The sequence below is a fragment of the Hyla sarda genome, unplaced genomic scaffold (assembly GCF_029499605.1).
Source record: "Hyla sarda isolate aHylSar1 unplaced genomic scaffold, aHylSar1.hap1 scaffold_2264, whole genome shotgun sequence".
Lineage (NCBI taxonomy): Eukaryota > Metazoa > Chordata > Amphibia > Anura > Hylidae > Hyla > Hyla sarda.
In genome coordinates, this window is record NW_026608941.1 from 1 (window position 1) to 12728 (window position 12728).

The 12728-nt window shown below is 67.7% G+C and overlaps 1 protein-coding gene across 1 annotated transcript; it reads left to right on the forward strand.

The window, feature by feature from the left end:
* The first annotated feature begins 50 nt into the window (after positions 1 to 50).
* RIT1 (Ras like without CAAX 1) lies at positions 51 to 12316 on the forward strand. The gene is made up of 6 exons (XM_056553037.1): positions 51 to 165; positions 10437 to 10536; positions 10605 to 10661; positions 10744 to 10817; positions 11391 to 11582; positions 11661 to 12316. The coding sequence occupies exons 2-6, from the start codon at positions 10437 to 10439 to the stop codon at positions 11889 to 11891; spliced, it is 654 nt and encodes a 217-aa protein (XP_056409012.1). The 5' UTR covers positions 51 to 165; the 3' UTR covers positions 11892 to 12316.
* The last annotated feature ends 412 nt before the right edge of the window (positions 12317 to 12728 follow it).

The window sequence follows — 12728 nt, forward strand, 5'->3', positions numbered from 1 at the left end:
CCGGTAATTTGCACTCATAGCGCCGCCATTACTGCTCACACACGTGACTTATCACATGATCCTGACGTCATCAAAGGTCCTTTAGACAAGTGAGAACATTTTACTTCTCTCCCGGAGCCCGGGCCGCCATCTTCTGCCCCAGCGACCCCGGGTCATTGTAAGGAGGTAAGAGGGATAGGAGAGGGGGCAGGGGCAACGGGGGAGAGATAGGAGAGGGGGCAGGGGCAACGGGGGGAGAGATAGGAGAGGGGGCAGGGGCAACGGGGGAGAGATAGGAGAGGGGGCGGGGCAACGGGGGAGAGATAGGAGAGGGGGCAGGGGCAACGGGGGAGAGATAGGAGAGGGGGCGGGGGCAACGGGGGAGAGATAGGAGAGGGGGCAGGGGCAACGGGGGAGAGATAGGAGAGGGGGCAGGGGCAACGGGGGAGGGATAGGAGAGGGGGCAGGGGCAACGGGGGAGGGATAGGAGAGGGGGCAGGGGCAACGGGGGAGGGATAGGAGAGGGGGCAGGGGCAACGGGGGAGGGATAGGAGAGGGGGCAGGGGCAACGGGGGAGAGATAGGAGAGGGGGCAGGGGGCAACGGGGGAGAGATAGGAGAGGGGGCAGGGGCAACGGGGGAGAGATAGGAGAGGGGGCGGGGGCAACGGGGGAGGGATAGGAGAGGGGGCGGGGGCAACGGGGGGAGGGATAGGAGAGGGGGCGGGGGGCAACGGGGGAGGGATAGGAGAGGGGGCGGGGGCAACGGGGGAGAGATAGGAGAGGGGGCGGGGGCAACGGGGGAGAGATAGGAGAGGGGGCGGGGGCAACGGGGGAGAGATAGGAGAGGGGGCGGGGGCAACGGGGGAGAGATAGGAGAGGGGGCGGGGGCAACGGGGGAGAGATAGGAGAGGGGGCGGGGGCAACGGGGGAGAGATAGGAGAGGGGGCGGGGGCAACGGGGGAGGGATAGGAGAGGGGGCGGGGGGCAACGGGGGAGGGATAGGAGAGGGGGCGGGGGCAACGGGGGAGGGATAGGAGAGGGGGCGGGGGCAACGGGGGAGGGATAGGAGAGGGGGCGGGGGCAACGGGGGAGGGATAGGAGAGGGGGCGGGGGCAACGGGGGAGAGATAGGAGAGGGGGCGGGGGCAACGGGGGAGAGATAGGAGAGGGGGCGGGGGGCAACGGGGGAGAGATAGGAGAGGGGGCGGGGGCAACGGGGGAGAGATAGGAGAGGGGGCGGGGGCAACGGGGGAGAGATAGGAGAGGGGGCGGGGGCAACGGGGGAGAGATAGGAGAGGGGGCGGGGGCAACGGGGGAGAGATAGGAGAGGGGGCGGGGGCAACGGGGGAGAGATAGGAGAGGGGGCGGGGGGCAACGGGGGGAGAGATAGGAGAGGGGGCGGGGGCAACGGGGGAGGGATAGGAGAGGGGGCGGGGGGCAACGGGGGAGGGATAGGAGAGGGGGCGGGGGGCAACGGGGGAGGGATAGGAGAGGGGGCGGGGGCAACGGGGGGAGGGATAGGAGAGGGGGCGGGGGCAACGGGGGAGGGATAGGAGAGGGGGCGGGGGCAACGGGGGAGGGATAGGAGAGGGGGCGGGGGGCAACGGGGGAGAGGATAGGAGAGGGGGCGGGGGCAACGGGGGAGGGATAGGAGAGGGGGCGGGGGCAACGGGGGAGGGATAGGAGAGGGGGCGGGGGCAACGGGGGAGAGATAGGAGAGGGGGCGGGGGCAACGGGGGAGAGATAGGAGAGGGGGCGGGGGCAACGGGGGAGAGATAGGAGAGGGGGCGGGGGCAACGGGGGAGAGATAGGAGAGGGGGCGGGGGCAACGGGGGAGAGATAGGAGAGGGGGCGGGGGCAACGGGGGAGAGATAGGAGAGGGGGCGGGGGCAACGGGGGAGAGATAGGAGAGGGGGCGGGGGCAACGGGGGGAGAGATAGGAGAGGGGGCGGGGGCAACGGGGGAGAGATAGGAGAGGGGGCGGGGGCAACGGGGGAGAGATAGGAGAGGGGGGCGGGGGCAACGGGGGAGAGATAGGAGAGGGGGCGGGGGCAACGGGGGAGAGGATAGGAGAGGGGGCGGGGGCAACGGGGGAGGGATAGGAGAGGGGGCGGGGGCAACGGGGGAGAGATAGGAGAGGGGGCGGGGCAACGGGGGGAGAGATAGGAGAGGGGGCGGGGCAACGGGGGAGAGATAGGAGAGAGGGGGCGGGGGCAACGGGGGAGAGATAGGAGAGGGGGCGGGGGCAACGGGGGAGAGATAGGAGAGGGGGCGGGGGCAACGGGGGAGAGATAGGAGAGGGGGCGGGGGCAACGGGGGAGAGATAGGAGAGGGGGCAGGGGCAACGGGGGAGGGATAGGAGAGGGGGGAGGGATAGGAGAGGGGGCAGGGGCAACGGGGGAGAGATAGGAGAGGGGGCGGGGGCAACGGGGGAGAGATAGGAGAGGGGGCGGGGGCAACGGGGGAGAGATAGGAGAGGGGGCAGGGGGCAACGGGGGAGAGATAGGAGAGGGGGCAGGGGCAACGGGGGAGGGATAGGAGAGGGGGGAGGGATAGGAGAGGGGGCAGGGGCAACGGGGGAGATAGGAGAGGGGGCGGGGGCAACGGGGGAGAGATAGGAGAGGGGGCGGGGGCAACGGGGGAGAGATAGGAGAGGGGGCAGGGGCAACGGGGGAGGGATAGGAGAGGGGGGGAGGGATAGGAGAGGGGGCAGGGGCAACGGGGGAGAGATAGGAGAGGGGGCAGGGGCAACGGGGGAGGGATAGGAGAGGGGGCAGGGGCAACGGGGGAGGGATAGGAGAGGGGGCAGGGGCAACGGGGGGAGGGATAGGAGAGGGGCAGGGGCAACGGGGGAGAGATAGGAGAGGGGGCAGGGGCAACGGGGGAGGGATAGGAGAGGGGGGAGGGATAGGAGAGGGGGCAGGGGCAACGGGGGAGGGATAGGAGAGGGGGGAGGGATAGGAGAGGGGGCAGGGGCAACGGGGGAGAGATAGGAGAGGGGGCAGGGGCAACGGGGGAGGGATAGGAGAGGGGGGAGGGATAGGAGAGGGGGCAGGGGCAACGGGGGAGAGATAGGAGAGGGGGCAGGGGCAACGGGGGAGGGATAGGAGAGGGGGCAGGGGCAACGGGGGAGAGATAGGAGAGGGGGCAGGGGCAACGGGGGAGAGATAGGAGAGGGGGCAGGGGCAACGGGGGAGGGATAGGAGAGGGGGCAGGGGCAACGGGGGAGAGATAGGAGAGGGGGCAGGGGCAACGGGGGAGGGATAGGAGAGGGGGGAGGGATAGGAGAGGGGGGCAGGGGCAACGGGGGAGAGATAGGAGAGGGGGCAGGGGCAACGGGGGAGGGATAGGAGAGGGGGCAGGGGCAACGGGGGAGAGATAGGAGAGGGGGCAGGGGCAACGGGGGAGAGATAGGAGAGGGGGCAGGGGCAACGGGGGAGAGATAGGAGAGGGGGCAGGGGCAACGGGGGAGAGATAGGAGAGGGGGCAGGGGCAACGGGGGAGGGATAGGAGAGGGGGCAGGGGCAACGGGGGAGGGATAGGAGAGGGGGCAGGGGCAACGGGGGAGAGATAGGAGAGGGGGCGGGGGCAACGGGGGAGAGATAGGAGAGGGGGGCGGGGGCAACGGGGGAGGGATAGGAGAGGGGGCGGGGGCAACGGGGGAGGGATAGGAGAGGGGGCGGGGGCAACGGGGGAGGGATAGGAGAGGGGGCGGGGGCAACGGGGGAGAGATAGGAGAGGGGGCGGGGGCAACGGGGGAGAGATAGGAGAGGGGGCGGGGGGCAACGGGGGAGAGATAGGAGAGGGGGCGGGGGCAACGGGGGAGAGATAGGAGAGGGGGGCGGGGGGCAACGGGGGAGGGATAGGAGAGGGGGCGGGGGCAACGGGGGAGGGATAGGAGAGGGGGCGGGGGCAACGGGGGAGGGATAGGAGAGGGGGCGGGGGCAACGGGGGAGGGATAGGAGAGGGGGCGGGGGCAACGGGGGAGAGATAGGAGAGGGGGCGGGGGCAACGGGGGAGAGATAGGAGAGGGGGCGGGGGCAACGGGGGAGAGATAGGAGAGGGGGCGGGGGCAACGGGGGAGAGATAGGAGAGGGGGCGGGGGCAACGGGGGAGAGATAGGAGAGGGGGCGGGGGCAACGGGGGAGAGATAGGAGAGGGGGCGGGGCAACGGGGGAGAGATAGGAGAGGGGGCAGGGGCAACGGGGGAGGGATAGGAGAGGGGGGAGGGATAGGAGAGGGGGCAGGGGCAACGGGGGAGAGATAGGAGAGGGGGCAGGGGCAACGGGGGGAGGGGATAGGAGAGGGGGCAGGGGCAACGGGGGAGGGATAGGAGAGGGGGCAGGGGCAACGGGGGAGGGATAGGAGAGGGGGCAGGGGCAACGGGGGAGGGATAGGAGAGGGGGCAGGGGCAACGGGGGAGAGATAGGAGAGGGGGCAGGGGCAACGGGGGAGGGATAGGAGAGGGGGCAGGGGCAACGGGGGAGGGATAGGAGAGGGGGCAGGGGCAACGGGGGAGAGATAGGAGAGGGGGCAGGGGCAACGGGGGAGAGATAGGAGAGGGGGCAGGGGCAACGGGGGAGGGATAGGAGAGGGGGGAGGGATAGGAGAGGGGGCAGGGGCAACGGGGGAGAGATAGGAGAGGGGGCAGGGGCAACGGGGGAGGGATAGGAGAGGGGGGGAGGGATAGGAGAGGGGGGCAGGGGCAACGGGGGAGAGATAGGAGAGGGGGCAGGGGCAACGGGGGAGGGATAGGAGAGGGGGCAGGGGCAACGGGGGAGAGATAGGAGAGGGGGCAGGGGCAACGGGGGAGAGATAGGAGAGGGGGCAGGGGCAACGGGGGAGGGATAGGAGAGGGGGGGAGGGGATAGGAGAGGGGGCAGGGTCAACGGGGGAGAGATAGGAGAGGGGGCAGGGGCAACGGGGGAGGGATAGGAGAGGGGGCAGGGGCAACGGGGGAGAGATAGGAGAGGGGGCAGGGGCAACGGGGGAGAGATAGGAGAGGGGGCAGGGGCAACGGGGGAGGGATAGGAGAGGGGGGAGGGGATAGGAGAGGGGGCAGGGGCAACGGGGGAGAGATAGGAGAGGGGGCAGGGGCAACGGGGGAGGGATAGGAGAGGGGGGAGGGATAGGAGAGGGGGCAGGGGCAACGGGGGAGAGATAGGAGAGGGGGCAGGGGCAACGGGGGAGGGATAGGAGAGGGGGCAGGGGCAACGGGGGAGGGATAGGAGAGGGGGCAGGGGCAACGGGGGAGGGATAGGAGAGGGGGCAGGGGCAACGGGGGAGGGATAGGAGAGGGGGCAGGGGCAACGGGGGAGGGATAGGAGAGGGGGCAGGGGCAACGGGGGAGAGATAGGAGAGGGGGCAGGGGCAACGGGGGAGAGATAGGAGAGGGGGGCAGGGGCAACGGGGGAGAGATAGGAGAGGGGGCAGGGGCAACGGGGGAGGGATAGGAGAGGGGGCAGGGGCAACGGGGGAGGGATAGGAGAGGGGGCAGGGGCAACGGGGGAGGAATAGGAGAGGGGGCAGGGGCAACGGGGGAGAGATAGGAGAGGGGGCAGGGGCAACGGGGGAGAGATAGGAGAGGGGGCAGGGGCAACGGGGGGAGAGATAGGAGAGGGGGCAGGGGCAACGGGGGAGGGATAGGAGAGGGGGCAGGGGCAACGGGGGAGAGATAGGAGAGGGGGCAGGGGCAACGGGGGAGAGATAGGAGAGGGGGCAGGGGCAACGGGGGAGGGATAGGAGAGGGGGGAGGGATAGGAGAGGGGGGCAGGGGCAACGGGGGAGAGATAGGAGAGGGGGCAGGGGCAACGGGGGAGGGATAGGAGAGGGGGCAGGGGCAACGGGGGAGGGATAGGAGAGGGGGCAGGGGCAACGGGGGAGGGATAGGAGAGGGGGCAGGGGCAACGGGGGAGGGATAGGAGAGGGGGCAGGGGCAACGGGGGAGGGATAGGAGAGGGGGCAGGGGCAACGGGGGAGAGATAGGAGAGGGGGCAGGGGCAACGGGGGAGGGATAGGAGAGGGGGCAGGGGCAACGGGGGAGGGATAGGAGAGGGGGCAGGGGCAACGGGGGAGAGATAGGAGAGGGGGCAGGGGCAACGGGGGAGAGATAGGAGAGGGGGCAGGGGCAACGGGGGAGGGATAGGAGAGGGGGGAGGGATAGGAGAGGGGGCAGGGGCAACGGGGGGAGAGATAGGAGAGGGGGCAGGGGCAACGGGGGAGGGATAGGAGAGGGGGGAGGGATAGGAGAGGGGGCAGGGGCAACGGGGGAGAGATAGGAGAGGGGGCAGGGGCAACGGGGGAGGGATAGGAGAGGGGGCAGGGGCAACGGGGGAGAGATAGGAGAGGGGGCAGGGGCAACGGGGGAGAGATAGGAGAGGGGGGCAGGGGCAACGGGGGAGGGATAGGAGAGGGGGGAGGGATAGGAGAGGGGGCAGGGTCAACGGGGGAGAGATAGGAGAGGGGGCAGGGGCAACGGGGGAGGGATAGGAGAGGGGGGCAGGGCAACGGGGGAGAGATAGGAGAGGGGGCAGGGGCAACGGGGGAGAGATAGGAGAGGGGGCAGGGGCAACGGGGGAGGGATAGGAGAGGGGGGAGGGATAGGAGAGGGGGCAGGGGCAACGGGGGAGAGATAGGAGAGGGGGCAGGGGCAACGGGGGAGGGATAGGAGAGGGGGGAGGGATAGGAGAGGGGGCAGGGGCAACGGGGGAGAGATAGGAGAGGGGGCAGGGGCAACGGGGGGAGGGATAGGAGAGGGGGCAGGGGCAACGGGGGAGGGATAGGAGAGGGGGCAGGGGCAACGGGGGAGGGATAGGAGAGGGGGCAGGGGCAACGGGGGAGGGATAGGAGAGGGGGCAGGGGCAACGGGGGAGGGATAGGAGAGGGGGCAGGGGCAACGGGGGAGGGATAGGAGAGGGGGCAGGGCAACGGGGGAGAGATAGGAGAGGGGGCAGGGGCAACGGGGGAGAGATAGGAGAGGGGGCAGGGGCAACGGGGGAGAGATAGGAGAGGGGGCAGGGGCAACGGGGGAGGGATAGGAGAGGGGGCAGGGGCAACGGGGGAGGGATAGGAGAGGGGGCAGGGGCAACGGGGGAGGAATAGGAGAGGGGGGCAGGGGCAACGGGGGAGAGATAGGAGAGGGGGCAGGGGCAACGGGGGAGAGATAGGAGAGGGGGCAGGGGCAACGGGGGAGAGATAGGAGAGGGGGCAGGGGCAACGGGGGAGGGATAGGAGAGGGGGCAGGGGCAACGGGGGAGGGATAGGAGAGGGGGCAGGGGCAACGGGGGAGAGATAGGAGAGGGGGCAGGGGCAACGGGGGAGAGATAGGAGAGGGGGCAGGGGCAACGGGGGAGGGATAGGAGAGGGGGGGAGGGATAGGAGAGGGGGGCAGGGGCAACGGGGGAGAGATAGGAGAGGGGGCAGGGGCAACGGGGGAGGGATAGGAGAGGGGGCAGGGGCAACGGGGGAGAGATAGGAGAGGGGGCAGGGGCAACGGGGGAGAGATAGGAGAGGGGGCAGGGGCAACGGGGGAGAGATAGGAGAGGGGGCAGGGGCAACGGGGGAGAGATAGGAGAGGGGGCAGGGGCAACGGGGGAGGGATAGGAGAGGGGGGAGGGATAGGAGAGGGGGCAGGGGCAACGGGGGAGAGATAGGAGAGGGGGCAGGGGCAACGGGGGAGGATAGGAGAGGGGGCAGGGGCAACGGGGGAGAGATAGGAGAGGGGGCAGGGGCAACGGGGGAGAGATAGGAGAGGGGGCAGGGGCAACGGGGGAGGGATAGGAGAGGGGGCAGGGGCAACGGGGGAGGGATAGGAGAGGGGGCGGGGGCAACGGGGGAGGGATAGGAGAGGGGGCGGGGGCAACGGGGGAGGGATAGGAGAGGGGGCGGGGGCAACGGGGGAGGGATAGGAGAGGGGGCAGGGGCAACGGGGGAGAGATAGGAGAGGGGGCAGGGGCAACGGGGGAGGGATAGGAGAGGGGGCAGGGGCAACGGGGGAGGGATAGGAGAGGGGGCAGGGGCAACGGGGGAGAGATAGGAGAGGGGGCAGGGGCAACGGGGGAGAGATAGGAGAGGGGGCAGGGGCAACGGGGGGAGGGATAGGAGAGGGGGGAGGGATAGGAGAGGGGGCAGGGGCAACGGGGGAGAGATAGGAGAGGGGGCAGGGGCAACGGGGGAGGGATAGGAGAGGGGGGAGGGATAGGAGAGGGGGCAGGGGCAACGGGGGAGAGATAGGAGAGGGGGCAGGGGCAACGGGGGAGGGATAGGAGAGGGGGCAGGGGCAACGGGGGAGAGATAGGAGAGGGGGCAGGGGCAACGGGGGAGAGATAGGAGAGGGGGCAGGGGCAACGGGGGAGGGATAGGAGAGGGGGGAGGGATAGGAGAGGGGGCAGGGGCAACGGGGGAGAGATAGGAGAGGGGGCAGGGGCAACGGGGGAGGGATAGGAGAGGGGGCAGGGGCAACGGGGGAGAGATAGGAGAGGGGGCAGGGGCAACGGGGGAGAGATAGGAGAGGGGGCAGGGGCAACGGGGGAGGGATAGGAGAGGGGGGAGGGATAGGAGAGGGGGCAGGGGCAACGGGGGAGAGATAGGAGAGGGGGCAGGGGCAACGGGGGAGGGATAGGAGAGGGGGGAGGGATAGGAGAGGGGGCAGGGGCAACGGGGGAGAGATAGGAGAGGGGGCAGGGGCAACGGGGGAGGGATAGGAGAGGGGGCAGGGGCAACGGGGGAGGGATAGGAGAGGGGGCAGGGGCAACGGGGGAGGGATAGGAGAGGGGGCAGGGGCAACGGGGGAGGGATAGGAGAGGGGGCAGGGGCAACGGGGGAGGGATAGGAGAGGGGGCAGGGGCAACGGGGGAGAGATAGGAGAGGGGGCAGGGGCAACGGGGGAGAGATAGGAGAGGGGGCAGGGGCAACGGGGGGAGAGATAGGAGAGGGGGCAGGGGCAACGGGGGAGGGATAGGAGAGGGGGCAGGGGCAACGGGGGAGGGATAGGAGAGGGGGGCAGGGGCAACGGGGGAGGAATAGGAGAGGGGGCAGGGGCAACGGGGGAGAGATAGGAGAGGGGGCAGGGGCAACGGGGGAGAGATAGGAGAGGGGGCAGGGGCAACGGGGGAGAGATAGGAGAGGGGGCAGGGGCAACGGGGGAGGGATAGGAGAGGGGGCAGGGGCAACGGGGGAGGGATAGGAGAGGGGGCAGGGGCAACGGGGGAGAGATAGGAGAGGGGGGCAGGGGCAACGGGGGAGAGATAGGAGAGGGGGCAGGGGCAACGGGGGAGGGATAGGAGAGGGGGGAGGGATAGGAGAGGGGGCAGGGGCAACGGGGGAGAGATAGGAGAGGGGGCAGGGGCAACGGGGGAGGGATAGGAGAGGGGGCAGGGGCAACGGGGGGAGAGATAGGAGAGGGGGCAGGGGCAACGGGGGAGAGATAGGAGAGGGGGCAGGGGCAACGGGGGAGAGATAGGAGAGGGGGCAGGGGCAACGGGGGAGAGATAGGAGAGGGGGCAGGGGCAACGGGGGAGAGATAGGAGAGGGGGCAGGGGCAACGGGGGAGGGATAGGAGAGGGGGGAGGGATAGGAGAGGGGGCAGGGGCAACGGGGGAGAGATAGGAGAGGGGGCAGGGGCAACGGGGGAGGGATAGGAGAGGGGGCAGGGGCAACGGGGGAGAGATAGGAGAGGGGGCAGGGGCAACGGGGGAGAGATAGGAGAGGGGGCAGGGGCAACGGGGGAGGGATAGGAGAGGGGGCAGGGGCAACGGGGGGAGGGATAGGAGAGGGGGCGGGGGCAACGGGGGAGGGATAGGAGAGGGGGCGGGGGCAACGGGGGAGGGATAGGAGAGGGGGGCGGGGGCAACGGGGGAGGGATAGGAGAGGGGGCGGGGGCAACGGGGGAGGGATAGGAGAGGGGGCGGGGGCAACGGGGGAGGGATAGGAGAGGGGGCGGGGTAAAGGGGGAGGGATAGGAGAGGGGGCAGGGGCAACGGGGGAGAGATAGGAGAGGGGGCAGGGGCAACGGGGGAGGGATAGGAGAGGGGGGAGGGATAGGAGAGGGGGGCAGGGGCAACGGGGGAGAGATAGGAGAGGGGGGCAGGGGCAACGGGGGAGGGATAGGAGAGGGGGCAGGGGCAACGGGGGAGAGATAGGAGAGGGGGCAGGGGCAACGGGGGAGAGATAGGAGAGGGGGCAGGGGCAACGGGGGAGGGATAGGAGAGGGGGGCAGGGGCAACGGGGGAGGGATAGGAGAGGGGGCGGGGGCAACGGGGGAGGGATAGGAGAGGGGGCGGGGGCAACGGGGGAGGGATAGGAGAGGGGGCGGGGGCAACGGGGGAGGGATAGGAGAGGGGGCGGGGTAAAGGGGGAGGGATAGGAGAGGGGGTATGAGGGGGGAGGACTGGGGCATGAGGGGTTGGTATTCTGTGATGCCATCTTTTACCCCTACAATGAGGACAATGTTGTCCTAGATGGATCCGGTCACGGGTCGGACCACCACAACGACAGTATCCGTACAGCCGCGGGAATACAAGCTGGTTATGCTGGGAGCTGGCGGGGTGGGGAAGAGTGGTGAGTATGGCGCAGCTCTGCCCTTGGCGCCGTGGGTCTTCTCTCGTGTAACCCTTTTCTCTCCACAGCCATGACCATGCAATTCATTAGTCATCGCTTTCCAGAAGATCACGACCCCACGATTGGTGAGTAGTGCCACGTGCCTGGTTGTGAGGTGACGGCCCCTTCCCTCCATGTTTGTCATTCGGATTCTCTCTGTGTCTGCAGAAGACGCTTATAAAATCCGCATACGGATCGACGACGAGCCCGCCAACCTGGACATCCTGGACACTGCTGGGCAGGTAGGTGACAATGAGAAGGGTGAGGAGCCCACTGGGCAGGTAGGTGATAGAAGGGTGAGGAGCCCACTGGGCAGGTAGGTGATAGAAGGGTTAGGAGCCCACAGGGCAGGTAGGTGATAGAAGGGTGAGGAGCCCACTGGGCAGGTAGGTGATAGAAGGGTGAGGAGCCCACAGGGCAGGTAGGTGATAGAAGGGTGAGGAGCCCACTGGGCAGGTAGGTGATAGAAGGGTGAGGAGCCCACTGGGCAGGTAGGTGATAGAAGGGTGAGGAGCCCACTGGGCAGGTAGGTGATAGAAGGGTGAGGAGCCCACTGGGCAGGTAGGTGATAGAAGGGTGAGGAGCCAACTGGGCAGGTAGGTGATAGAAGGGTGAGGAGCCCACTGGGCAGGTAGGTGATAGAAGGGTGAGGAGCCCACTGGGCAGGTAGGTGATAGAAGGGTGAGGAGCCCAGTGAACAATGGACGTCATGGTGTCTTCTGCCATCAGATCTTTGGCAGTCTAGTGTGTGGTGCTCGGTGATCATGGCCGCCCTGCAGCGCCAATCAGGCCGTTTCTCTTGCGCTTTCCCGCAGGCGGAGTTCACAGCGATGCGCGACCAGTACATGAGAGCTGGGGAAGGTTTCATCATCTGCTACTCCATCACCGACCGCCGCAGCTTCCACGAAGTGCGAGAATTCAAGCAGCTGATCTACCGTGTCAGGCGGACGGACGACACTCCGGTGGTGCTGGTGGGGAACAAGTCCGACCTCTCCCGCCTCCGCCAGGTGGGACACATGGAGTGGATTATTGTGGCCATGTTGTTCCATGCAGTCATGTGATGTATCATTCTGTCTTCTCCTCAGGTCTCCAAAGACGAGGGCAGCTCCTTAGCCAGAGAGTTCAGCTGTCCGTTCTTCGAGACGTCGGCCGCGTTCCGTTACTACATCGATGACGTGTTTCACGCTCTGGTCCGTGAGATTCGCAGGAAAGAGAAGGAGGCTGCTCTGGCCCACGAGCGAAAGACCAAACCCAAGTCCTCTCTGTGGAAGCGTCTGAAGTCTCCGTTCAGAAACAAGAAGGAGTCAGTGACTTGACGGGGCGGCGGTGTTGGGGGGGCAGCACTTATAATGGGGGGTGCAGGCGGGGGCAAAGGCTACTCGCAGTCTGTATGTAAATACTCTATATATTTCTATAGACGAGATTGCCCTGGTCCCTCAGCTGTGAATTACTAACTGCACATAGTAGACAAGTAGACGTTGTACATGTGGTGGAGGGGACCCCGGATCCAGCATGGCCCAATAATGTGTCCTCCAGCCCAAACCAGGGACAAAGCCTTCAACGTCAAGACTGGAACTGACCATGAGCCTGTGAGCAGGTTGTGATGGCGCCTCGCGTGTTTCTCCTGCACATTGGAGTTCACTCGCCTCCGCAGGTCTTCACACCTCTTGTTTTGCACACTTTTTGTATACTTTTCTAAATCTTATTAACTGTTGTGTATAATAAACCTGCTGTGTCCTTACTGCTGCCTCTATGTATGTCCTTGGTCAGTAGAGGTGGATGGTCAGAAGAAGGTGACGTCCTCACTGCTGCCTTCATGTATGTCCTTGGTCAGTAGAGGTGGATGGTCAGAAGAAGGTGACGTCCTCACTGCTGCCTTCATGTATGTCCTTGGTCAGTAGAGGTGGATGGTCAGAAGAAGGTGACGTCCTCACTGCTGCCTCCATGTATGTCCTTGGTCAGTAGAGGTGGATGGTCAGAAGAAGGTGACGTCCTCACTGCTGCCTTCATGTATGTCCTTGGTCAGAAGAGGTGGATGGTCAGAAGAAGGTGACGTCCTCACTGCTGCCTTCATGTATGTCCTTGGTCAGTAGAGGTGGATGGTCAGAAGAAGGTGACGTCCTCACTGCTGCCTTCATGTATGTCCTTGGTCA

Bases quoted from the DNA above. Each gene is read 5' to 3' on its own strand.
- RIT1 (XM_056553037.1), top strand. From the start codon at position 10,437: ATGGATCCGGTCACGGGTCGGACCACCACAACGACAGTATCCGTACAG. The intron at 10,818-11,390 runs GTAGGTGACAAT...GCTTTCCCGCAG, and splicing joins TCCTGGACACTGCTGGGCAG to GCGGAGTTCACAGCGATGCG. The intron at 11,583-11,660 runs GTGGGACACATG...TCTTCTCCTCAG, and splicing joins ACCTCTCCCGCCTCCGCCAG to GTCTCCAAAGACGAGGGCAG.